We start from the raw sequence: 22,152 nt of genomic DNA, 5'->3' as shown, positions 1-22,152 counted from the left end.
TCCGAAGGTAAACAGCTGAAAGGCCTCTGGATAGGCGTGAGAGATGAGAATGGCCAAAGATGCTCTCTCACGACGGAGTGGATGATGATGAGTAGGAGGAAGAGGAGGAGAAGAAGGGAGGTGGACGAGGGAAGTTGAAGGAGTTGAAGTAGTTGCGTGGGTGGAGGAAACTTGGTGAGCTATCGGCTTAGGCTACGGGGAATTTGGCGCTAGTGGCCGACAAAAAGCTGTGGTTAGCGAGCGAGCGACCGCCTCACTCTCCAGGTTCGGCAGGGATGAGCCCGTTTGCGCACCAAATCATTCAGCCCGTGGCTCCATGTTGCTGCTATGCATTCGCCCTGTCGCAGCATTTCCGGTGTTTTGGCTGAGCTGGCACGCATATCACTTCTGTTTGAAGCCTTGTAGCCAGGCTTGCAGCTCTACATTCAAGAATCGTGTGTGTCGATGGTTGTCTGAGGCCTGTATCCTGTGTAGATTTACAAGGAAATATCATTCTCAAGCGATCAGCATGAGTTCTCGGTCATCATTTAGTGCTCAGCGGTAAAGTAGGGCCACATGTTCAAGGCAAGGCAAGGTCTGACATGCTTCAGGAGCAATTTTCGTACATGTCAAGCTGTTGATGAACAACCCACTGTCTCGATAATAACTCCCCTCAGACAAGAAGAGGCTCAAGTGTAAATGCATTTCTTATGTACAGTGCATATGGAATATATACAACGAAAAGCAAGCTGAGGACGAGTAGACGTTATGTCATAACGTATTTGGGTCCTTCACCGCCCTATTCTATCATTAGTTGTTCTCCCACACGTCTATTCTCGAGAGCCTTACCTGAGGAACAGCCCAATTTATATCCTGGTCAGGGACCTTTATATCACATGTCTTGCAGTGCACGCAGCTATAGCGGTGTCAGCATGTCTCGGCGTGGGACAAAGTGATACATACTTTTGCGCATTGATCTGGAACCTCACACCTAGATCTCGTGTTTCGTCTTCAACATATTCATATACACCAGCTGGGCAAAATCTGTTCTCAATCCCTTTGTACTTTGGCCATTCCATCTGTGCGTGCTTGTCCCAGTCTTTTACCTGTAGGTGTACGGGCTGGTCTTCCTCGTGATTTGTGCCACTTCTGCTCACACTTGTCAGAATATCGAAGCTGATCTTTCCATCTGGTTTAGGGTACTCGATTTTCTGGCACTGATCAGCGGTTTTGGTGGCGGCATGGTCTGGTTTGCCGTGTTTCAATGTCCACGGTGTCTTGCCCCTGAAAAGATAGGCTTCAAGCCCAGAATACAGGACACCACCATAGAGGCCAAGCGGGCCATGGAACGAAGGCCTCATGTTCCGAACTTGCTTAAGTTCCTTCCAGATTGGGGATTCGCGAAGGGTATCCTCATATTTGAAGAGGAAGATATCACCCTCGTCATCGGTTGTGATGGCTTCATAAGCAGCTTCGGCAGCCAACATGCCAGAGCGCATGGCGTTATGTGTGCCCTTTATCTTTGGGACATTTACGAAGCCTGCAGTGTCACCAATCAATGCACCACCGGGAAACGCGACCTTTGGTATTGATTGAAAGCCGCCTTCCACGAGTGTCCTGGCGCCGTACGAGATACATTTCCCACCCTCAAGCGTGCTCTTATACAAAGGATGGTGCTTCATCTTTTGAAATTCGCCATATGGTGCCAGCCAGGGGTTTGGGTAATCCAGAGCAGTTACTAAGCCAATGCTGACCAGGTTCTCTCCAAAGTGGTACATCCAGCCACCTCCATAAGTATCACTAGGTAGTGGATAGCCCATAGAATGGACAATCAGTCCTGACTGAAACTTCTCTGGTTCGATTTCCCAAACCTCTTTGATACCCAAGGCATATGTCTGGTGTTGACTATCTCTCCTGAGGTCATACTTCTTAACAACCTGTTTCGTCAAGCTGCCGTGGGCACCTTCTCCAAGAAGAGTCACTTTGGCATGAAACTCCATGCCACGTTCGAATGAGTCCTTGGCCTTGCCTTGTCTAGATATACCGAGGTCATTTGTAGCCACACCCTTCACAGCTGCCCCATCATCGGTGTATAGAAGCTCTGCTCCAGCAAATCCTGGATATATCTCGACTCCTAACTCTTCTGCGCGCTCTCCTAACCACTTCGTGAACTCGTTCAGGCTTATTATGTAATTCCCATGATTGTTCATCTGAGGCGGCTTTGGAAGCGGGATCGCACTGTTCTTTGTGAGGAATTTCATTTGATCTTTTGTCGCCGGGGTGACCCTCTCAAATCGATTTGGATTGTCTTCTGAGAGCCAATCTGGAAGTAACTCCTTGATGGCTGATGGCTCCATAACATTGCCTGATACAATGTGATCGCCAATCTCTCCAGCCTTTTCAAGTACAATCACGCGGAACTCTTCATTGCCAGCTTCGTTCGCCAATTGCTTGAGACGGATAGCAGCACTCAACCCTGCTGGACCTCCTCCCACAATGCAGACATCTACCTCATCGCTCTCGCGTTCTTGCTGCTTAGGGTCGAAAGTTTGCTCGTGAGCCTCGGCGAGTTTTCGAGCGGTAGTAGATGAGAAGAATCGGCATTGTCTCGACAGATGACGCCGTGGTTCGTAATTGCGAATAGTAGTAGCTCTGGCGGAACGAGCTGTAGGTGCTGTGGGCAAGCTTCCGAATCGTGGTATGGACTTCGCGCAGGATCGGCTCAGCAGAGGCGTGCACGCGCGTCTTGAAGCCATAGCTACAAGCGGTCACAATAGAGAAGCAAAGGACATGTGGATCACCAGGCAAGAGGCGTGCGAGAGAAAGCTACTTTGTGAGCATGCTTAGAATGCTGTGGGTCCTAAGTCTTTAGCCCGAGGTCGAGCAATGGCCCTGATGGTGATATCGGTAAACTTGGAGAAGAGCCAGCTTTCCCCTCCAATCCTGTGCCAGCAATTATCAAACGTCGCTTGCTCGCGGCTCATGAGGCCTGAGGCAACAACTGATACACGCTAGCATGCGCGAGTGGATCCACCACTGTCCTCTACAGTACCTGGGAGGTCATTTGAGATACACTCCACCTTCGAACGTGATAAGGATCGTCAACTCGGCTACTTCGACTGGTCATGGGCAACGATGGAGGCAGGTGAGTATTCATAATAGGTTCTCATATACTACTCAATCTAACCGCAACCAGTATTCCAACTCGCAGAGAGCTCGTGAAAGAAGCTGCCAGAAACCCGACAACTGCGCAGCTCAAAGAAACTCGCCAGGAAAAGCAAGAATTTCTCTGGACTACTGATCCTATCAGCAACCGTCCGCTAGAAGTGCCAGTGGTCTCGGATTGCGCAGGCAGACTATACAACAAGGAAACGATACTCGAGTACCTCCTACCGTCAGAGGATAGTCGTGGCAAAGAGGAAGCCGACAAGATTTTGGAAGGGAGTGTGAAGAGTCTCAAGGATATTGTAGAGGTCAAGTTTGTGATAGACGAAGACGAAGATGCAGCTGGAGCAAACAACAAAGCAAATAAGCCCCCAAAGTGGAAATGTCCACTTACAAATAAGCCCTTAGGACCAGGCGCTAAAGCAGTCTATATCGTACCATGTGGTCATGCATTCGTGGCCGCAGCTATAAAAGAGGTTTCTGGCGAGAAGTGCCCACAGGTATGTTCTCGAAGTGAGATAATATACGTCCAGATCTAACAAACTGTAGTGTGAAGGACCCTATGCATCAAACGATGTTGTTCCAATCTTGCCGACCGAAGAGACGGATATTGCGCGTCTTCTTCTCAGAGAAACGACTCTGAAAGAACAGGGTCTAGCCCACTCCTTGAAGAAGCAAAGCGGTAGTAAGAAAAGGAAGAAGCATGCCGACAAAGCTGAAGCAAAAAGCTCTTCTATGACGCTGAATGGCGAAAAGAATTCCGGACACATCAAGAACTCTGCTACGGCCTCTCTCACTGCGAAAGTCATGGCCGAGCAAGACGAAAGGAACAAGAAAAGAAAAATCAACCCCAACGAAAATCTCAAGAGCCTTTTCACATCCAATAACAGAGCTTCAGGCAAGAACACTGATTTCATGACCCGTGGTTTCACCGTCACAGCACGCGACAAATGATGTCTGGACAAGCATAATAATTTGAGCCAAAGAGCATGGCCAATACCAGGATATCAAATACTGCTACAAGCAGGAGAATGATCGATGAAAAGCAGGACACAACAATTTGCTTCCCTCCGGACAACTTAAGGCACACCTTAGGCATCAAGCTTTTCAAGCTCTATCGAGGCATATATGAAGGGGCCCGCCCCCTTGAAATCATTCTGTGCAATCTTTTGAGCGATGTAGTACTCGTACGTACCATTACCACCCAAACTCCCAACTTCCACGGTCCCTTCCCAATTCAGCGTATTATTGACTCCGCTATTTGTAACGAATTTGTCGAGCATTAGCTGGTAAGCCCTACGTGCTGGCGCCTCATATGTGGACTTCGGGAGAAAGCCTTTACGGATTCCCTTTAACATGCTGTATGTAAACATGGAAACACCGCTGGACTCGATGTAATTTCCAGCCTGTCCAGGATATGGCTCATCCATCACCAACCACCATCCGCCTGTGGCACTGTCCTGCGATTCAATGATAGCGGCTGCGAGGGTTGTGAAGTATCCCTTTAACTTTGCGTAACCTGGGTTTGACTTCGGCAAATAGTCCAGGACATCAAGTAGTGCCATAGCGTACCAGCCAACTGCTCTGTCCCAAATGTGTGGGCATGCTCCAGTCACTGGATCAGCCCAAACTGCGACCTTGCTTTCGTCATAGCCGTGGAAGAGCAGTCCACTTTCTGGGTCGCGCGTGTGCTCCTCAATCAGCTCGAACTGGTGTACAATATCGTTCCAGGCAGTAACATTACTGGAATCGAAGAACGACGTGTATCGAGCGTAGAAGTCACTCTGCATAAACAGACCATCAAGCCACATCTGGTTGGGATACTCCGGAATCTGTCATTGCAATCAGTTCATACCGCATTGACCGATGCGTAAGTTGAATTACCTTGTGCCAGAACCCTCCAGAGGCAGTCCTTGGATGCAGGTTCAATCTTTGCCGCAGAAAATCCGCCGCAGTCTTATATTTTGCCTGTTTGGTCCTCGCATACAGATCGAGTATGCTACTGCCAATCTTGATATCGTCGAGGTGCGACCTGCCAAAGTTCCACCCGATCAGTGGTGAGGTTGCATTGTCCGTTAATACTGCGTCAACCTGCGTCTGAACGAAGGTAGAGTACTTGGTGTTGCGCGTCGCATTATACACCATCTCGAATCCACGATAGAGTGTTGGAAAGGTATACGACTTCTCCTTCGCCACGCCTCGAGCGATGAACGAGTCAGCCATCCATTGCGAGTAGGGCTTCACGGCTGTCACTGCGGAAGCAGTTGAGGCAATTCCTGCAATAAAGAGAACGATTTGTGCTTTCATGATTGCTCTATTGCTGTTTGAATATGAGATCTGGCTCTCTACTACTTCTTATACGTATTTCTCTAATATCTCAAAATGGTAGCTGATTGGTTCATCCCAATGCTCCGTCCCATTTTCTTGGCTTCTAAACCACCCGCCTTTGCATGCGAATAATGCCGTCCAGGCGAGGCGTGTAATAAGCATGCCAGGCCTGCCACCAATCCAACATCGCCTACATATCCTTGCTCCAAACAGGCCCTCAGACGTAAGCTCTGCGCGATGTGAGCCTAGGTAATCATTCTGCGTTACAAACAAATGTCCAGTCATGCTTTGAAGCAGCAAAAGTCCCTAGAATGACGATATCTGGTGCCAAGAGATATATAGTGATCCTGTGGGTCCTGGTGGGTCGCGCGGGAGCGGCCTCGAGACAAAGACGGAAAAATCGATGGGAGGTGGAGATATGAGGAAAGGCTTTCTCCTCCAGTGTCCAGGCTGTATGTTCCTGTGGCGCCTCTTGGAAGTTTCACCGGTGGGCTAGTTTCGTTTGTGATGAATCCTCTGGGCGGGTTGGAATTTCGTTTCCAGACTTTCTGGCAGGTACGAACTACTGATCGACGAAGTGGCATGTAAATTGACGGAGAGTGTCCTCAGAAAGTGGAATCCGACAGAGATCGTATATCGTATACCTTAACTGAGCCATAGAAGCAGCTGTCCGAAGAGATCTTACACCCTGTAACATCATATATTCATACCCGTATACGTGAACCGGGCGGATCGGTCAAATCCACCTCTCAACACTAACCATTGTTGATGGGCTTTATGATCGAGCCCTGGCGGATTTTCGTTACCCATCCTGATCCAGAAATGCCCAGTTGGTCTCCTTGAATCGTTTCTACGACCCTCCTTACTGGATTGGGTACACCGGCGCTCGTGCAGTGTGCATAAGTGTCTTGATCTTCTCATTACTAGCACCTTGTCGCTTTCTGAATCCAGTCTCTGAATTCCTCCTCTTGCGCTGCTATAGGTATGCCTTAAGGTCCTACAAGACCTGCAGTGGCGAGGTGCTGGAAGTGCTTCAGCAGTGGCTCTTCGACTGGCTGGTCGAAAGGAGTGTTCAATCATTCTGTACCATTACCACGCAAGCGTCCTCGTAAGTAGCGACCACTTCAACTGACATTCCTAGTTCTGTATCTAGCTATGGGCTGCCTGATAATACAGACCTTTCCTCTGCAGTTCCGAACTTCTGAGTCGAGATGCACGTCACTAGCTACCCTAGACTTGCTTGTCCTATAGCATGCATGATCGACTTCAAGCTTTTTTTTTCTTCCACACGAACAGTACTAGCTTCCGCATATATCGCAGTCGAAGCTTCGCCATTTTCGTGCTCTCATACATGGGCGGATGGTTCGATCTATGCGATCTTGCTTGCACTTTGCAGTACAGAGCATCGAGTCGAAGCCATTCCGTTACCCAAGGCATTGACGTAACAGTCTATCGTGGAAGTTATAATGGCGCACTAGGCAGTAGCACTGGTGACTAAGTGTAAATGTATATATCATGATACAAGTTCACAATTCTTACAACTCACTCAATACGATCGGCTTTACTCTCACATATATCTTGTGTTCTGAGCGCAGGTTTAGCAAGAGACCGTCATGGAGTCATCTCTTATCGTAAGGAGGTCCTGAACGTGCTTTCGAAGGTGCATTGAGTCTGTTAAGAAATGCAATGAATGCCAGGTTGCTGAGCAATGATCTGTCGCACAGAATCGCACTCATCGCCCTTCAAGATCACATCTACGAGGGCAACTAATCAACTGAGCGAACCTAGCAGCTCGCTGAGTATGGCATTCGTTGCGTTTTGCTCACTGGCTCTTATCCAAGTGTCTATGTTTTTGGCTGGTTGCTTAATACAGCTTTTGATAACTGCGTCAAGTAATAGTATGTACAGGTAATGTAGTACAATATGGCCAATCCAACCTTCTACTTTAGAGTCAACGAAGGAGTACGTCCCCCACGTGTTCCAAGCTAGAATTCGGAATTGAAGTGACAAATACCTATTTCTTGGATAACAGAGGCTGGGACTTGGAAGACTGCGCCGCAACGAGCGTGAAGATTTTTCAGAATTCCTACGTCTTAGATGGGTAAAAGATCCGGAGACCCTGGCATGTAAATTTCCCAATAGCGTTCCATATCTCTCTGATCGGGCGCAGCAGTCGTCTGTACTTGTACGGCGTTGGTGGCTGCCTGACGCCTGGACTCTATGCAGACATACGGTTGCGCTGCGCCGCAAACATGTACCACTATAAGGTTCTATAATCACAGCATATACACGTGAGTAATGAATAGACTGTATACATAAACCTGTCATAGCACTATTATATTGTCTGCTAAGCTGATCATGTGACTACATATATGCCTACGATAGGGTTTAAGACTGTGTAGCTGATATTAAAGAGATATCGAGTTTCCATATGACTTATAACAGAGAGCATGATTGTCTTCATCACCAACGTAGTATTTACATCGCCCCGTAACGGCTTTCCTTCGTTTCGATACTTCGCCTCTTCCTAGCGATGCAAGGGTTTTGCAGATGAGTACAATCCCCGTCTTCTTGTGCCGTAGGCATCAAGGATTAAGACAAGCCTTAAGAGATATTGTCGGTTCCACAACCTTGCGTTCAAGTTTTAGGAGCTTCATATAATGCTCAAGTCCACAAAAACCAGCTGCATGGAAATGAAGATATGTGTCTTTGACGGATGAGGGCTTCTACCTCAGTGATATCCCCCTATCTGTATAACGTTGCCTTGTAATCGCTTTACAAGTCGTACTTATTTCGGAAGGTATCGGCGATAACGAATGGTAGAGGACACTGCCGACGTAGGCGTCCAAAACGTTGATTTCAGCTAGTGGTCTTGAGCTGTGTCGTACGTGTTTCTCAGCCTTTGGGAGTTGTAGGATATGATTGTGCCTCGGATTTTTGAAATGCTCCGAACCCTATTTACAGACTTCGAGAAGTGATGACAAGCTAGAAATATGGAAAGTCGGTCTTCAAGTGCCTCTTCATAGCTTGGAGGGGAACCAGGAGCATGCAGCAGCACAAGGACAGCATCCGACCTTGGTCTGAATGACGCGGAGTTGGGGTAATAGACAGGGTGGCGTCGTAGACGTCCACGGCATCCGAGCTCGATCGCATACAAGCAGGGAGCTTGGAAGAGCATGCCCGCAGGGCCATTTGAAGGCGAGTTGAATGCACATGATGTGTGAAAAAATAAATAGGACGGTGAAGGGAAGGAAAGGAAGGAAGGAAGGAAGATGTTTAGACTTATGATAGCTCTGTTTGTTTCCATACTTTGGGTATTGATTCAATTCTCCGGTCTTTACCAACACCATTCGCCTTCCAAACAGTTGGTAACGACTTCCGGTAATCGAATCAGAACTTAGTAGAACTACCATGCAAGCTGGTTTGACGATGGTCTGACCATCGTCATGGTGTTGGCCGGTCACGGAGCGGCCCAGCGGAGAATGACTAGTTGCACAGACATTGCGAGCGCTGGACAGCATTGAGTCAATGAATGGCCTTCATTACGCCACTGTCACATAGCTTAAGTCCATGACTGGGCTGACTGCTCTCACCAGGTCACAGAAGTCGATTTGAGCGGTACGTTGCTCTATCAGTCACACCTTGTGGCGAGGACTTTAGAGAAATTCGCTAGCTGCAGCCAATGTGCACCACATCACGCTTGGTGAGGCGTCCAACCTCAAAAGCACACCATATATCTGGCATGTCGAATCGACAAATGCGAATAATGTCAATGAGTCGTAGCAGCTGTAGTGACGAATTAGAATTATCGATGACAGATTTATGCCATGCCGCCCGTCCACTGTCTCTGACGCGGCGTGGAAAACTGGTTGTTGAAGATATCACCGCGACTATATGTCTAGACATGTTAAGAACAGTACATTCGTTGTAAGCATGGAGAAACTTTGTGTCGGGAAAGTCCTCACGTGCCAAGAGATGAGCCTCTGATGGTCCTGCTGGACCGGCGTTCAGCTGCGATATTCGTCCGTATGCGTTATGAAGCTCTTCAGTAAGGAAATAATAGCCTCTGGACGAGCGTGTATACGCCATACCGTCAGTCTAATTACGCGCGGCGTTGCCTTGTGGATTTTGATAGAAACGCTAGAACTAGTTGGCTGAGGTGTAGAAGAAAGTCATTACCAGGTATTATGTAGCCAGCGCGTTTTAGGCTATCTATCGGGACCGCACGTTGTTGGGCCGTTGGGATGAGCGCTAGCGCGAAAAGCCAGGCTCAGGCGGTCCGGAGTTGAGAAATTCCACTTGAGCTCTAATTATCTCAACTCAAGCTCACCAGCAACACCATCGCTGCGGGAATTCAGTTCTCTCTTCCGGTTTAAATATTTTCCTCTTCTCTCAACCCGTAGTGATGTCAGCCGCACGCATTTCCAGTCGCCTCCTTCCTGTCTCGCGATGTCTCTCGAGACCAACGATAGCTCCCCGACTCCTACGCCCGGTAGCTTCAGCGCCGACGATTGCGCGGACAAGACACTATGCCACCCCCAGCGGGACCAAGGAGATGACTGTGCGAGATGCGCTGAATGAGGCAATGGCTGAGGAGATGGAGAGGAATGAGAAAGTCTTCGTTCTCGGTGAAGAGGTTGCACAGTATAATGGAGCGTAGGTCTCACTCTCATCCTGAAATTAATCGTGGTCAGAGGGAGCAGAACGCACATTCTAGCAGCATTATCCTCGCAATCCGTCTGAAGCTGCCTCGTAAATATTTGCAACCAAGAAATTACTGGTGCTGGTGCTAACAATGGTATCGATGACAGATACAAGGTTACAAAGGGTTTGCTGGACAGATTTGGCGAGAAGCGTGTCATCGACAGCCCAATTACAGAGTCTGGTTTCTGTGGTCTGACAGTTGGTGCTGCTCTGGCTGGATTACACCCTGTGGTAAGTTGTAGCTATATCTCAATCCTCGTTGTGGAGAAATTAACCTTTTCCAGTGCGAGTTCATGACTTTCAACTTCGCCATGCAGGCTATCGACCAGATCATCAACTCCGCAGCCAAGACCCATTACATGTCTGGTGGTATTCAGCCCTGCAACATCACGTTCCGTGGACCGAACGGCTTCGCCGCCGGTGTTGCCGCACAACATTCGCAAGACTATTCTGCGTGGTACGGAAGCATTCCTGGTCTCAAAGTCGTGTCACCGTACAGCGCGGAGGATGCCAAGGGCCTTCTCAAGGCCGCCATCCGGGATCCAAATCCGGTGGTTGTCCTTGAGAACGAGTAAGTACACCTTTCGCGCAGGACCGAGACACGTGTAACTTATGTGTACAGACTTCTGTACGGTCTGCCGTTCCCGATGAGCGAAGAGGCACAGAGCGATGATTTCGTTATTCCAGTAAGCCAATACTCGCTTAAGTGTGTAAACTCCATGGCTCATTGATGTTATAGTTCGGCAAAGCAAAGATCGAACGGCCGGGCAAGGATCTAACAATCGTCACACTCTCTCGTTGTGTTGGTCAATCCTTGGTTGCCGCTGAACAGCTCAAGAAGAAATATGGTGTGGAAGCAGAGGTTATCAATCTGCGCTCCGTTAAGCCAATGGATGTCGAGGCTATCATCAAGTCTGTCAAGAAGACAGGCGCCTTGATGGCGGTTGAGTCCGGGTTTCCTGCCTTCGGTGTCGGAGCTGAGATCATGGCTCTCACATGCGAATACGCTTTCGATTACTTGAATGCGCCACCGGTTCGCGTCACTGGTGCCGAAGTTCCTACTCCATATGCGCAGAAACTTGAAGAGATGGCATTTCCCACGGAGCAGCTTATTGTTGATTACGCAGCCAGGCTATTAAAAGTATGAGGCACAGGTGTTCTTTCTCTGTTATTCCAGATCTGGTTTTTAGGAAGCGAAAGATAGACCCATGTACCACCACTGAACCTGTAGCTCAAATGCTTCCTTCTCGTTTTTTGGGGACTTCCGGATACATATATCATAGCGTCTGACTAATACAAGCATAAATCATGTGTCGTTGGTCGCTCTTCCGTTCTCCTTTGAGAATGCTGAGGTCCGCAAGCATATGCTACGTTTGGCTGTTATTCTTCCATCCTGAGACGGACATCCTGCTAAGCAGTACGGCAGGAGTGATAGTCATTTGAGATGAATGAACTATCATCTATCTATCTCGGCATTGTAATTATCTTTCATTTCTTTACAGCGGAGACCACTTTTGAGTAGTACTAATTAAACGATGCTAGCTTCAAAGTATGACGTAAATGGCCTCCTATGCCCACACACTTGCTGGTATATCGTTTCAGGCTATAAAATAATATAAATTTTCATCTACCTTGGCTGCGTAACGAAAGGTATGGGAACAGAACTGACTAAGGATAATACCCCAGTTCCGCTATGCCCAAGCGGGAAGTTAGCTAATCGTCTTCTTACCGGTCCGTAATTATTACTAATACGTTGGTATCTCGTTCTTTCTGGTCTCTCATTGAGCAAAGGAAGGCCAGTATTGCAGGTTTACGAACAACATGCACTCCACAACCCAAACTGATACCAGTCTCCTCCTGCGCCATCTTATAGCCACAGACTGAAGTCAACGAGCCGACTTCTAATGACTATGTGGTTCACTCAGCTGCACTCTTTAGCGACCACCCGGCCGCTTGCACATACCACATCCGCTATTGGAATCGGACCAGGAAGGCCCCCTTACGGAAATTATATGTATTCTACTACCGCGTAGCCAACGCTGTCGTGGATGTTTCCGATCCTAGCGGCAGCTCAATGCCGATATCGAGGACGCTTTGCACGCAGGCGGTGGATTATAACAACCGTACATTTATGACTGTGGATGCAGCCACCACAACTCCATCGCAATGATGACAGCTTGTATCTACGGTGATAATGCCATTCATGAACTGTGATGATTGGTTACGACTTAGGCGCGACTTGACTCAGAGCCGAGCGGCTGGAAATATGGGCAACGGCCCGCTCAGTCTATCCTTCATTGATCCTAAGCCTTGATACCGTACTTCTACATACATATATCGAAACTGGGGTTTCCTCCGGACCACTATTACTCTCGATAACGGCCGTTACACTACCTGTACCCTAAAATCCACACAGATGTACTTGTAAATGCTCTGTGCCTGTACAGTTCTGGGGCGAGCCGTACAATTGGAAGTACTATGATGTGATCAACAGGTTCTTACATGTCACCAGTCACCGCACGTTCCAAGGGAAGATCTGGTCCAAGCACTGAAATGTTGATCGGCAAGCACTACAGCTACAAGAGGTGTGCTGCTTACGAGGGATGGCAGGCGAACCTTGGAAGCCATGAAGACACCTGCGCATGTCTAGTCCATAATCTGGATCGCGTCTCGCATCCATCTTTCGAGAAGCATCGTTCGAAATAGCGCGTTGCACAGTTTGGGATTACTGGGTGGGAATCCGCGGAGGCTTGTGTAACGCCGCGTTGGGCGGATCACTCCAGGGCTGGATCAAGAGGAGCTTTGCCTGATATGGACCGCCGCCTACTCAGGTGTTAGTTGAGTCGAGGTTTGTCTTGCCCTGTACTTATCACCATCAATCACCACTATTGGGTGATTCCCTTCAGACCCTCTGATTAGCTGCAGCTCGCTTATATTCGTCCATAATCCACCTCAATTAGAATCTTTGTTCCTCGCTGTGTGCATGATCAGTCACAACGGCAAACTCAAAATGCCTTCTCAGTCCCAGATGAGGTCACTCTTTGGCCTTCCCCTGGAACTGCGGGAGCAAATCTACGAGAGCGTCCTTCTAACATCAAAAGACGACTTCCAACTTCTACAGACCTGTCGAGCAATTCATGATGAGGCCTACCAATTCCTTTTCAAGCGGCCATTGACTTTCAAGTCTCAGGGGGCATTGTTACGATGGGCAAAATCGGTCGGCACCGAGCACCTACATTATGTTACCACCATGACATTGTGCCTTGTCGACGTAGATCAATCGGCGCCCGCGTCACAACAGGAGATCGACCATTCATCAACAGACATTGAATGGGGCGCGTACGAAAGAGAATTGCAAGCTATATCCACGATCATGACAAGATTACCCAACATCAAAGCTTTGAGTCTCACAAGTCCCCGAATCATCCGACCGAGCAAGCTTTTTCTGGAATTTGAGAACCACGTCTTAAACACATTAGGACAGCATTTCGCAAACTTGATGTCTTTAGCCTGGTATGGAGACCATCAGTCAATGCAATTCGTTGCTTCGCTGCATAATCTCCGCTCGTTGCGGTTCACAGGTTTCGCTCAAAGTTCGCCTCACGAGCTGGCGAAGATTCTATCAGGTCTTCATCACTTGCACGATATACAGATTGGCCCCTGCTCTTTCGAGACTACACACGGCAGCCGTATCCCTCCCACAGGCTCCTGCCATATCGGTCGCTCCTTCACCTCGAACCTTCTAGAACACATCAACAACTTGCGTTCAATTTCGTTCCATGAGTGCGCTCTATGGTCCGATGCGCCCTACACCTTCTTTACCAAAGATTATATTGATGCTGTCAAGCACCACCACAATCACTCCATACAATCTGTGAAGATCAATCTGGATTTTCCTCCTACAGCTGACAGTTTGGCTGCGTTGCAAGATCTTCTTTTTCGTTCGAGTGTTACACATTTCGGCATTGGATGGCCAGGAATGGATCCTGAACTCCTGAGTGTGTTGATGTTCCCGGCATTGGAACTTCTGGAAGTTTACACGGATTCGCCTCGCTCGACTGTTCGGATCATGCAGCTGATATCGCGCCAAAGAACGAGAGCTCCGAACCTCAAAAGACTTATGCTCATAATCAGGCCACCAGTGCTTTCAGTTCGTGAAAGTGAGCAAGTTCCAATAGCGTCGACCACAAACACGAAGGATGGACACCGGAGAGACAGTCACAGCGAGACGCAACGCGATACGGTCTGCCCAAACCTTGAAGAGATGCGCGAGGAATTATCATTGTTGGGCATACAAGCATTCCATGTCCAATCTGTATGAACGTCTTGCTTCGACTATCCCTCTGAACCTGACGTCTCTATACCGTTCAGACCCTTGATGCACCTCAACAGTATTATGCATTCAATGCGAGGGTATCCCTGTAGACGCATAGATCAACATAGCAGCGCTGTTCAACCGATGGCCCCGGCGCTGGTGCAACTTGCGCTCAACCACGCTACTGGCTCACCGAGGGACCGAGCGCAGCAAAACACGAATACATGTAAAATAGACATACGTCGGAGGTGGCTAAAAGTTGTAGCCGTCCTCGGACAGTGCAGCCGGGTTGAGCCCTCACGATCCGCTTCATATTGGATGGACTTTTGCGGGACTTTCGGGGAAATCCACAACTTAGTGTCTGGTATGTGCTCACCATAGCGAGGATCTTTTTAGGAAGGTGGTCGGCGTGAATCAATATATCCCTTAGCTACAGAGCGGATATGTTTCGTCGATAAAGTCTTTTATGCCTTGCCTACGATTGTTCAAAAGAATTGTTTGATACTGATGCTCGACGTTGGCCACTTCCTGGACTACAAGTAGGATGTAATACTCGGCGGCTAGGTGGTTTTACACCTGATGCATGGGACAAACACTGTATCGCATCTAGCTCAGGATCACAACTAGAGCTACATCCGAATCCAATTAGAGCTGTGTCACCTGCGAGCGCCATGCTAATTCACTCAAGAGCAGGACGGATCGGTTTGAATGTGTGTGTGGTACGAAGCAATCTAGGGACCAGATTCAACATAAGTGGGTCTGGGGATGCGAACCGGGCTGTTGATACGCTCTGGGGGCTTTGGAGATTGGGGACAAGGCGTGTTCAGCCTTCGCAGCTTGTGGACCCTCGGATGTCCCTCGATCAGATGCTTGTATGCTTGGGTCTTTCTTCTGACACTGAAAATGGGAGGAGAGCCGCACCATGGGCTGTAAGAACACTAGTGGACACTTGTGACAGTCAATCGTACAGCTTGGTGGATGGCAACGTTGGGACAAGGGCCTAGCACTTCCCTATCATACATGAATGACATAACGGAACAACTGCGCCACGAACCAGTGACAAGGGACCGTCTCAGGTCTGCGCGAGTTCGCTTGTGTACAGATCGTTGATCATGGATGTAGACTATAGAACGAACTAACCACGAGTCGAGCGGGATTCTATGAAGCGTTCCAGTTTGAGCAGAGCTTTGGCTCAACATTTGCGTATTGGGCCAACCACAGCTCTTTCATCGACTCTCGCAAACATGCTGGACTTTAATTACTTTCTAGCAAGTCGACAGGCTCGGCACAGACCGTGCCATCGACCTCACATTCCCGCCATATTGGATTCTCCGGAGATTTTGCCCGCAGCCTTGACCGGTACTGCCGAACTAACACGACTATCTTACACCCTCCCGCAAGCCCTACCAGCTGATGTCCCAGAATCCAGACCAACGCCATGACTATGAAGCTCTAGTATGAGCTGTACGGATGTAGCGTCCCACCTCTCTGGTCACCCAGCAGCGAGAAGTGTATGCGATATGGCATAATAGCAAGTCAGCCGTAAAGGTGCCGTGTAGGACGAGGGATATGGGTCGTCCCCCACCCGACCCCATGAATGTGCCACTTCACTGGGTCGTTGGTCTTCACGAGGGCTCGTTCATTGGCCGCAGGATGCGATCGACACGTGGATGCGATCAACACAAGGCGTTGATCAACTTGGGGTCTCTGCAGCCATGGGGCTCGGATATTTCGCACGCTTTAGCTGACGAGGATGAATCCTATGGCACGCTAGCAGGGATCTCTCGCTCGACCTTCATACTGACCGCCCTATCGACCGCCCTATGGCGTAAAGGAGGATCGATCAACATTAAGGAGCTGAGCGAGCGGTGCTAGGGGGTTCCAGAAAGCGCTGTAGACGTTGTAAGTGGATGGGAGCGCTCGCGCGCTGGTTCGAAATCTCACCTCATACGAGGTATCGTGTACTGCCTCATCAATCAACAAGCTGTTCCATTTTTCCGGCCTCGGATCATAAGACCGTCCGGGTGAGTCATAGTCTCATTGGCTCTTCAAGATATATACTTCTACACTAACTCTGCGCATAGCGCTTACTCAAGATATCTCTCGTCTACACTTAGGTGAATATAATACGGCTTCTAGCATATCTACATGCTCTTTTTTTACCCTTATGTAAGCTTGTAATTGGTAAGTAGAGGTTATCTAAGCTAAAAGGCTCTTCTCTTCTAGTAGCCAATTCTATCAGATATTATTACCTGCTCATGGAGTAATGAAGCAGAAGAAGACTAGAACTCAAAACGAACTATGATATATATTATACTAGTCACTACATATGATCCTGATCTTGTGCACATATATGACAATTTAGCTCTGGAAATTCTATGTTTTGTTCATGGTCAGCTCCAGAATATTCCTCTACCGAATATGTTTCATTTCAGAGAGGTCTTCTACGTGTCTATACGGCAACTCCTTCACAGCATTACTCCAATCGTCATTTCCAACAGCGTGGCTACACTAATGCAGTGTGATTGTCTCGTTGCGGGGCGTAGTATCATGCATCTACACGACACGCCTCTACTTCACCGTCCTCTTTTCCTTGGCTCAAATCTACCGCGGATTCGGACTTGTGCCACTTACGTTATCCTGGAGATACAGCTATCAACACACACAGCAGTAAAACAAGCCTTGACTATACAAAAGAGCCCATGATATCAGACCAAGCAGTATAGCCACATTAACTATGTGTCCGTAAACAGCTGGATGTAGATACGAACTTCGTACATGACACAGTGTTACTGCCGGAGTGCCATCCGGCAGCTTTCGTTTCCGCAAATGTATACCTATCTCGATCCTTTAAGATCTTCGATCGTTGCCCACCCCCGAGGAATCTAGAATACCTACTCCAACATCCCAAAAGCTCTCTCATCCCACAATATGCAGACGCATGAGGTCTGGTACAGTCCAGCCTTCTCCAGCTGGCTTTGGGCTGATCTATACTGGCGTTGTGGTCGTATACGTTCCGGGCAGAGCGGCTGAGAGGAAATTGTGGAGCTCGGGGTTCGTAACAGCTACCGATCGTATCCAGCTCCATGACGGCTACGTTATCTGGAGGTATGGGATCATCTCACGTGTTGAAAATATATAGCGAGACATCGATACCTACCTCATCGCCTGCGTCTACGGCAATTGAAGAGGCACAGTCCTACGTTGGCAGTGTTGTTGCACGGCGAGGCTGCATGTGCCGGATGGGTCTACAAATTTGGCACCAACGTGCAGCATGCAGGATGCAGGTGCTCACTGGCTAGCATGGTCTCCCTGGCTTGTAATCTTCTCACGGTTGCGGGAAGGTATAGAGAACCAGGGACCCGTAGTTCTGCATCCTGCACGCCGCACACTGCACGCTGCATCCGTTCTGCACGGGAGAGTGGTTCGTTGGCGATATCTCCCACGCTGGCTGCTGACTTTTGCATCTCCTTTCGTAGACGAGACCTGCAGACTTTGCCACCAACTGGGCTCTAGGATCATGCGATTGCAAACACATTAGGATGATAGACGGCCTGAATAGGTATCTTTCGCCTGTGCAACATGCATATGGGTATTTCAAGAGTTCTAAGGGCGAAACACTAGTCAGGACATAGTGAGGAGCAATCCGCTATCTCTGTAAGCACGCCGCAGGATATCATACTCTGTGGCCACTGGTCAGTCAGCGTCTGAGTAGCTGCAGACACATGCTCCAAGCCTTCGACGCTCGCCGTCTGCACTGTCTGGAAAGGGCTACTTCACCAACACTGTCCTTATCAGAAGCTGAGCGTACTTCGCGAGAAGTAGACTACCGGCATTAAAATTACCATGCACCACGTCTTTCTCATGACTCTCTCGTGCACATACCACGCCTTGCAGTCAGACGTGGCAGCGGAGAAAAAGGGGGTGGGTGCTCCACAGTACACCACGGCTGCGCTTGCACTTGCGACGGACAGAGAGGAACCTGCAAGAACGTTATAACATGGCTGAATGAGGGAGGTGGATAATATCTAGTTGATTACATCCTTGTTTATGATCATCTGGAATATTCTACGTCGGGACAAAACTAGTATCTTACTAGAGTTTCGCAGATGGAGCTTGTGATGATGACGTACAGTATGAATACCAGAAACGTCTAACGAGCCACTTGTTTCCTTAGTTGTCTTCCCTTCGTCTTGCATCAGTCTTCTTCAACGTTATGATATGATTTTTTCCCTTAGTGCGCCCTGCCAAGAGTGATCGACGCTGGTCAGCAGACTCTGATCTTAATATCAAACCGATCGATGGGCCCACATAATTAAGAGTAAACGACGATCTCCTGCTACAAGAAGACAATTTTTGGCTGCCCAGGCACCGAGTGACATTCCCTGACTTCCGAGCTAGAACTATTAGTGTGCGAATATCATGGTGACGCATCAGATCCGCCGGGTGCCGAGTTAGTATGTTCTATGAATCTCTTCCGTGGAAGTCGTTTCTAGTGCAGCGATCTCCTTCCAGGCTACCTGGAGCACGGATACATATATCACGACATACATATCACTAGTAAGGCCTGAGGTTAAGCTGACGTAAAATTCAACTGATGTTCACAGTCAGGATAGCTGTGCTGAATCATTAGCCATCGATCGTGCTACGACGGAATACACCGACAGACTAGAGGTACTCGTTATAGTACTAGAATATTACTCTCAAAAATCCCGCAGTCTTTCATATGCTCTCCAAGAGGCCGCTATATCCGTCGTAGACTCTCACAACGACGGTTTACCAGAAAAAAAACCCCCCCCCGACCTCTCCTTACCCTCTGCTAGAATCGAAATTCTGAGAGAATTCGGGAATACCTTGAAGCCGGAATCGACGCTGAAATACACAAGAGCTACGGATTAAACTAGAGTTATGTTCCACGCGCGAGTATGCACTTCTGCAACTCAGTCTACGCCCGGACAATTCTGTTTGATGGAAGCCCTATTTCTCACACCGCCAGATCTGTCTGTGTCGTGCTTGGTTTTCTCGCGTTTCTAGTTCGAAAATTATCCTAATTGGTTCAACAAGGCTCCATCCGAAGACCAGCGTCATGCTTGATAAGATGGGTCAACATTCACTTACCAGACTTAGTTTACATCCCCCCCGAAAGCTCACAACCGCTGCTGATTATGCTTGTTAATCCATGAGCTGGAAGCATCGGAGCCACGTCCAAGTTCAATGTTTGGGGACGATATATTGAGGCCCTAGGCTCGGGCATAACGGGCCCTAAGCTCACGGGCAATGGCAAGAATGTCGAATGGATTCGTAAGACATCTCTTCCTGGCTTGCTTGTAATGCTTTTTGGAACACCGTCGTGATGGTAGTTTCGACAGAAACCTCGCACAGATTTAGTGCAGTCGAGAATTTTTTTTACATCCAGCGAACCCAGCGCGAATTTGAGGCGAATTAGGGGGAGAGCCACACAGAACGAGACCAGGTGTCATACTGGTTGGAAGTGTGTCTGACCAAGAGCAGAGCAATCTGACATTCTGAAGCTAAGTCAGCTTCGTCGTTGAGTAGTAGTGATCCCGAGATAAAAGTCAATACAGTTTGGTCGATGTGTTGCAAGCTCCGTGTTCGTCGTGGGTGTTTGTCTGGCTGCACAATTTCGTGTAAGTTTTGTTCTATCACGTCGACCTGCTAAACCTCACTCCAAGGCTGGTGTGACGATCCACATAAACATGCCTGTCATACTATATTATTCCTTGCGCACACTGGTAAGTTCATCCCACCTGTCAGGACCACGCGTAGGCTGTACTGAAAATGAGAGATGCCATGCGCCGGCATTCAGTGGGAGATAAGACGTGTCCTTTGAACGAGCATGATATGAGATGAATGTCCCGGTTTCTATTCATCGCGACACTAGAGAAGACATACAAAAGAAAATATTCATTACATTGGATGGAATTAGATACGTGAGAAGCTTCTATTCTGTTGATAGAGCTGCTATACAGCATGAGATATAGCGACTTGAACTTAAGGAACAATGTCGACACAAGTATATATGCGAGCGTGTCGCTATCCGAACAAGTGAAAATGTATCCCAATGCAACGTGAAGAACCCCAAACTCCGTATAAAAAGTGATTATGCGGTAATAGGTGCGTTCAGGGGCTTGCGACCCACCATGTGATACATGGGAGTGAATAGTTTCTCCTTTCCACCAGCTACCAGGCAGTCGGCGGCCTTGGCCAAGCTGTCGGCAGTCTTTTGCGTACCCTTGGGCGCAAGTCCGATGGTCTCGAGAGCACCGACAAAGCGGTGAACCGTACCACGGCCGATCTTAGTCATTCTAGCAATGGTGAAGAAATCCATGGGGCTGGACATGGCGGAGAAGTCACCAGCAAGAGGCCAGTACCATGGGTATGGGTCTGGCCGTTGAGCCAAATCTTCGTTGACCTCAAGCTCAAAGCCCGCAGCCTTCATGGCGTCGAGTGCTACCTGAACCTTTTCCATGTTCGAGATACCGTCGCCCTCCTCAATACCAAGACGAATTTCGCGGTGGTGAGGGTTGTCATTGTCGTATGCGTCAAGCATGAGCCACTCGTAGACGCCGAAGACACCACCGGGCTTCAAGACACGGTAGATCTCGCTGTAGATACCCTCTAGCGATGGTGCGTGGACGGTAGCTTCAATGGCGTATACTTGGTCGAAAGACTCGCTAGGGAATTTCATTTGCTGGCTTGTGTTAGATAGCGTCCCAAACCACTGTGAGAGTTTGTACATACCATGAAGTCACCTTTAGTGAATGAGAGCTTGTCCGCGAGGCCCTCCTTTTGAGCATAGCGGGTGGCTCTTTGGATCTGGTAGTCATTGTTGTTCAAACCAATGACGTTTGCACCAGTGAATTTCACGATCTCTCGTGCTGGTCCACCAACACCACATCCGACGTCCAATACTCTCATGTTCTCCTTCATGCCCATAGAGTGTGCGAGGTAGTGCTCGTGGCGGGCAATAGCCTTATGGAAGCTCTCGCCGTACGCGAAGCGACAGAAGTGGAAAGACTGCCCCCAGCCATACTCGTAGAGATCGGTAGCGAGGTTGTAGTAGCTAGTCAATCGCGTCAGTCTCAATGACCAGTGGATATCATAAGTCGTTCTTACTGTCTAGTGAGAGTGGCGTATTCTGCTCTGCGTTCTTTGCGGGTCTCCTCCGTCTCGATCTCCGCAGACTTGTTGTCCCAGTGCTTGAAGTACTCATCTACGGCGGCTTGGTGAGCCTTGCGGTCTTTGCTAAACATAGACCTGAAGCCGCCCTCATTCTGTGAAGACACGCCGTGCAGGGCCTTCTGGAAAGCAGCATCGCGCTCAAAGTCCTCCTTTTCTAGCGCGTGGGGTGCCATTGCGGATGATTCGAATTATTACTTCGATTGTGGGTATCAAGGACTATGTTGCGGAGAGAGTATTTATTGTATGAGGTGTTGAAGGACGTGTATAGCGGAGGAGCAGAATCGTACGAGAAAACAGGCCACTTCCGTCGACCAAGTAATTGATATAGGAGAAAAAAGTATCGGGCTTCGGCTTGGTCCCTTTGCGGAATCGATCCAGCCGCGGACAGGGGAGGCGCTAGGCTTGGGGACAGTTCAGGCAGGAGCGGCCAGCCACTCACCTTTTCCCGTGATAACAAA

General features: G+C 48.8%; 7 protein-coding genes across 7 annotated transcripts; 4 read left to right on the top strand and 3 right to left on the bottom strand.

The window, feature by feature from the left end:
* Positions 1-278: 278 nt before the first annotated feature.
* Positions 279-824, top strand: EJ05DRAFT_257673 (uncharacterized protein). Its single transcript, XM_033740232.1, has 2 exons — positions 279-540; positions 591-824. Exons 1-2 carry the CDS (start codon positions 317-319, stop codon positions 676-678), a joined length of 312 nt encoding a protein of 103 aa, XP_033603702.1. The 5' UTR covers positions 279-316; the 3' UTR covers positions 679-824.
* EJ05DRAFT_461881 (electron transfer flavo protein-ubiquinone oxidoreductase-like protein) lies at positions 630-2,887 on the bottom strand. Its single transcript, XM_033742664.1, has 3 exons — positions 943-2,887; positions 829-895; positions 630-778 (listed from the first exon to the last, which is right to left on the bottom strand). The coding sequence occupies exons 1-3, from the start codon at positions 2,733-2,735 to the stop codon at positions 746-748; spliced, it is 1,893 nt and encodes a 630-aa protein (XP_033603701.1). The 5' UTR covers positions 2,736-2,887; the 3' UTR covers positions 630-745.
* Positions 2,888-2,928: 41 nt separating this feature from the next.
* Positions 2,929-4,167, top strand: EJ05DRAFT_257639 (DUF602-domain-containing protein). Its single transcript, XM_033740230.1, has 3 exons — positions 2,929-3,124; positions 3,176-3,644; positions 3,694-4,167. The coding sequence occupies exons 1-3, from the start codon at positions 3,105-3,107 to the stop codon at positions 4,096-4,098; spliced, it is 894 nt and encodes a 297-aa protein (XP_033603700.1). The 5' UTR covers positions 2,929-3,104; the 3' UTR covers positions 4,099-4,167.
* EJ05DRAFT_257654 (Six-hairpin glycosidase) lies at positions 4,149-5,602 on the bottom strand. Its single transcript, XM_033740231.1, has 2 exons — positions 5,029-5,602; positions 4,149-4,976 (listed from the first exon to the last, which is right to left on the bottom strand). The coding sequence occupies exons 1-2, from the start codon at positions 5,449-5,451 to the stop codon at positions 4,236-4,238; spliced, it is 1,164 nt and encodes a 387-aa protein (XP_033603699.1). The 5' UTR covers positions 5,452-5,602; the 3' UTR covers positions 4,149-4,235.
* A 4,413-nt stretch (positions 5,603-10,015) lies between these two features.
* On the top strand, positions 10,016-11,780 carry EJ05DRAFT_449518 (uncharacterized protein). Its single transcript, XM_033742336.1, has 5 exons — positions 10,016-10,128; positions 10,284-10,407; positions 10,461-10,747; positions 10,799-10,862; positions 10,916-11,780. Exons 1-5 carry the CDS (start codon positions 10,028-10,030, stop codon positions 11,321-11,323), a joined length of 984 nt encoding a protein of 327 aa, XP_033603698.1. The 5' UTR covers positions 10,016-10,027; the 3' UTR covers positions 11,324-11,780.
* A 1,406-nt stretch (positions 11,781-13,186) lies between these two features.
* EJ05DRAFT_497797 (uncharacterized protein) lies at positions 13,187-14,497 on the top strand (the record flags this gene model as incomplete). Its single annotated transcript, XM_033746589.1, has 1 exon — positions 13,187-14,497. One exon carries the CDS (start codon positions 13,187-13,189, stop codon positions 14,495-14,497), a length of 1,311 nt encoding a protein of 436 aa, XP_033603697.1.
* Positions 14,498-20,208: 5,711 nt separating this feature from the next.
* EJ05DRAFT_461876 (uncharacterized protein) lies at positions 20,209-22,100 on the bottom strand. The gene is made up of 3 exons (XM_033742663.1): positions 21,629-22,100; positions 21,254-21,575; positions 20,209-21,203 (listed from the first exon to the last, which is right to left on the bottom strand). The coding sequence occupies exons 1-3, from the start codon at positions 21,865-21,867 to the stop codon at positions 20,613-20,615; spliced, it is 1,152 nt and encodes a 383-aa protein (XP_033603696.1). The 5' UTR covers positions 21,868-22,100; the 3' UTR covers positions 20,209-20,612.
* Between the last annotated feature and the right edge of the window lie 52 nt (positions 22,101-22,152).

Source organism: Pseudovirgaria hyperparasitica (genome assembly GCF_010093815.1).
Source record: "Pseudovirgaria hyperparasitica strain CBS 121739 unplaced genomic scaffold EJ05scaffold_3, whole genome shotgun sequence".
Classification (NCBI taxonomy): Eukaryota; Fungi; Ascomycota; class Dothideomycetes; order Acrospermales; family Acrospermaceae; genus Pseudovirgaria; species Pseudovirgaria hyperparasitica.
Note: the sequence above shows the minus strand (reverse complement) of the source record. Positions and strands in the feature narration are given on the sequence as shown.

Excerpts from the sequence above, each read along its gene's own strand:
- EJ05DRAFT_461881 (XM_033742664.1), bottom strand. The coding sequence starts at position 2,735 with ATGGCTTCAAGACGCGCGTGCACGCCTCTGCTGAGCCGATCCTGCGCG. Across the intron at positions 896-942 it reads TTCCAGATCAATGCGCAAAA|CTGCGTGCACTGCAAGACAT; the intron begins GTATGTATCACT and ends ACACCGCTATAG. Across the intron at positions 779-828 it reads TAAATTGGGCTGTTCCTCAG|GGCGGTGAAGGACCCAAATA; the intron begins GTAAGGCTCTCG and ends ATGATAGAATAG.
- EJ05DRAFT_461876 (XM_033742663.1), bottom strand. The coding sequence starts at position 21,867 with ATGGCACCCCACGCGCTAGAAAAGGAGGACTTTGAGCGCGATGCTGCT. Across the intron at positions 21,576-21,628 it reads TACGCCACTCTCACTAGACA|CTACTACAACCTCGCTACCG; the intron begins GTAAGAACGACT and ends GCGATTGACTAG. Across the intron at positions 21,204-21,253 it reads TCACTAAAGGTGACTTCATG|CAAATGAAATTCCCTAGCGA; the intron begins GTATGTACAAAC and ends AACACAAGCCAG.
- EJ05DRAFT_257639 (XM_033740230.1), top strand. The coding sequence starts at position 3,105 with ATGGGCAACGATGGAGGCAG. Across the intron at positions 3,125-3,175 it reads ATGGGCAACGATGGAGGCAG|TATTCCAACTCGCAGAGAGC; the intron begins GTGAGTATTCAT and ends AACCGCAACCAG. Across the intron at positions 3,645-3,693 it reads CTGGCGAGAAGTGCCCACAG|TGTGAAGGACCCTATGCATC; the intron begins GTATGTTCTCGA and ends AACAAACTGTAG.
- EJ05DRAFT_257673 (XM_033740232.1), top strand. The coding sequence starts at position 317 with ATGTTGCTGCTATGCATTCGCCCTGTCGCAGCATTTCCGGTGTTTTGG. Across the intron at positions 541-590 it reads TCATCATTTAGTGCTCAGCG|GAGCAATTTTCGTACATGTC; the intron begins GTAAAGTAGGGC and ends GACATGCTTCAG.
- EJ05DRAFT_257654 (XM_033740231.1), bottom strand. The coding sequence starts at position 5,451 with ATGAAAGCACAAATCGTTCTCTTTATTGCAGGAATTGCCTCAACTGCT. Across the intron at positions 4,977-5,028 it reads CTGGAGGGTTCTGGCACAAG|ATTCCGGAGTATCCCAACCA; the intron begins GTAATTCAACTT and ends TTGCAATGACAG.
- EJ05DRAFT_449518 (XM_033742336.1), top strand. The coding sequence starts at position 10,028 with ATGACTGTGCGAGATGCGCTGAATGAGGCAATGGCTGAGGAGATGGAG. Across the intron at positions 10,129-10,283 it reads GTTGCACAGTATAATGGAGC|ATACAAGGTTACAAAGGGTT; the intron begins GTAGGTCTCACT and ends TATCGATGACAG. Across the intron at positions 10,748-10,798 it reads GTGGTTGTCCTTGAGAACGA|ACTTCTGTACGGTCTGCCGT; the intron begins GTAAGTACACCT and ends TTATGTGTACAG.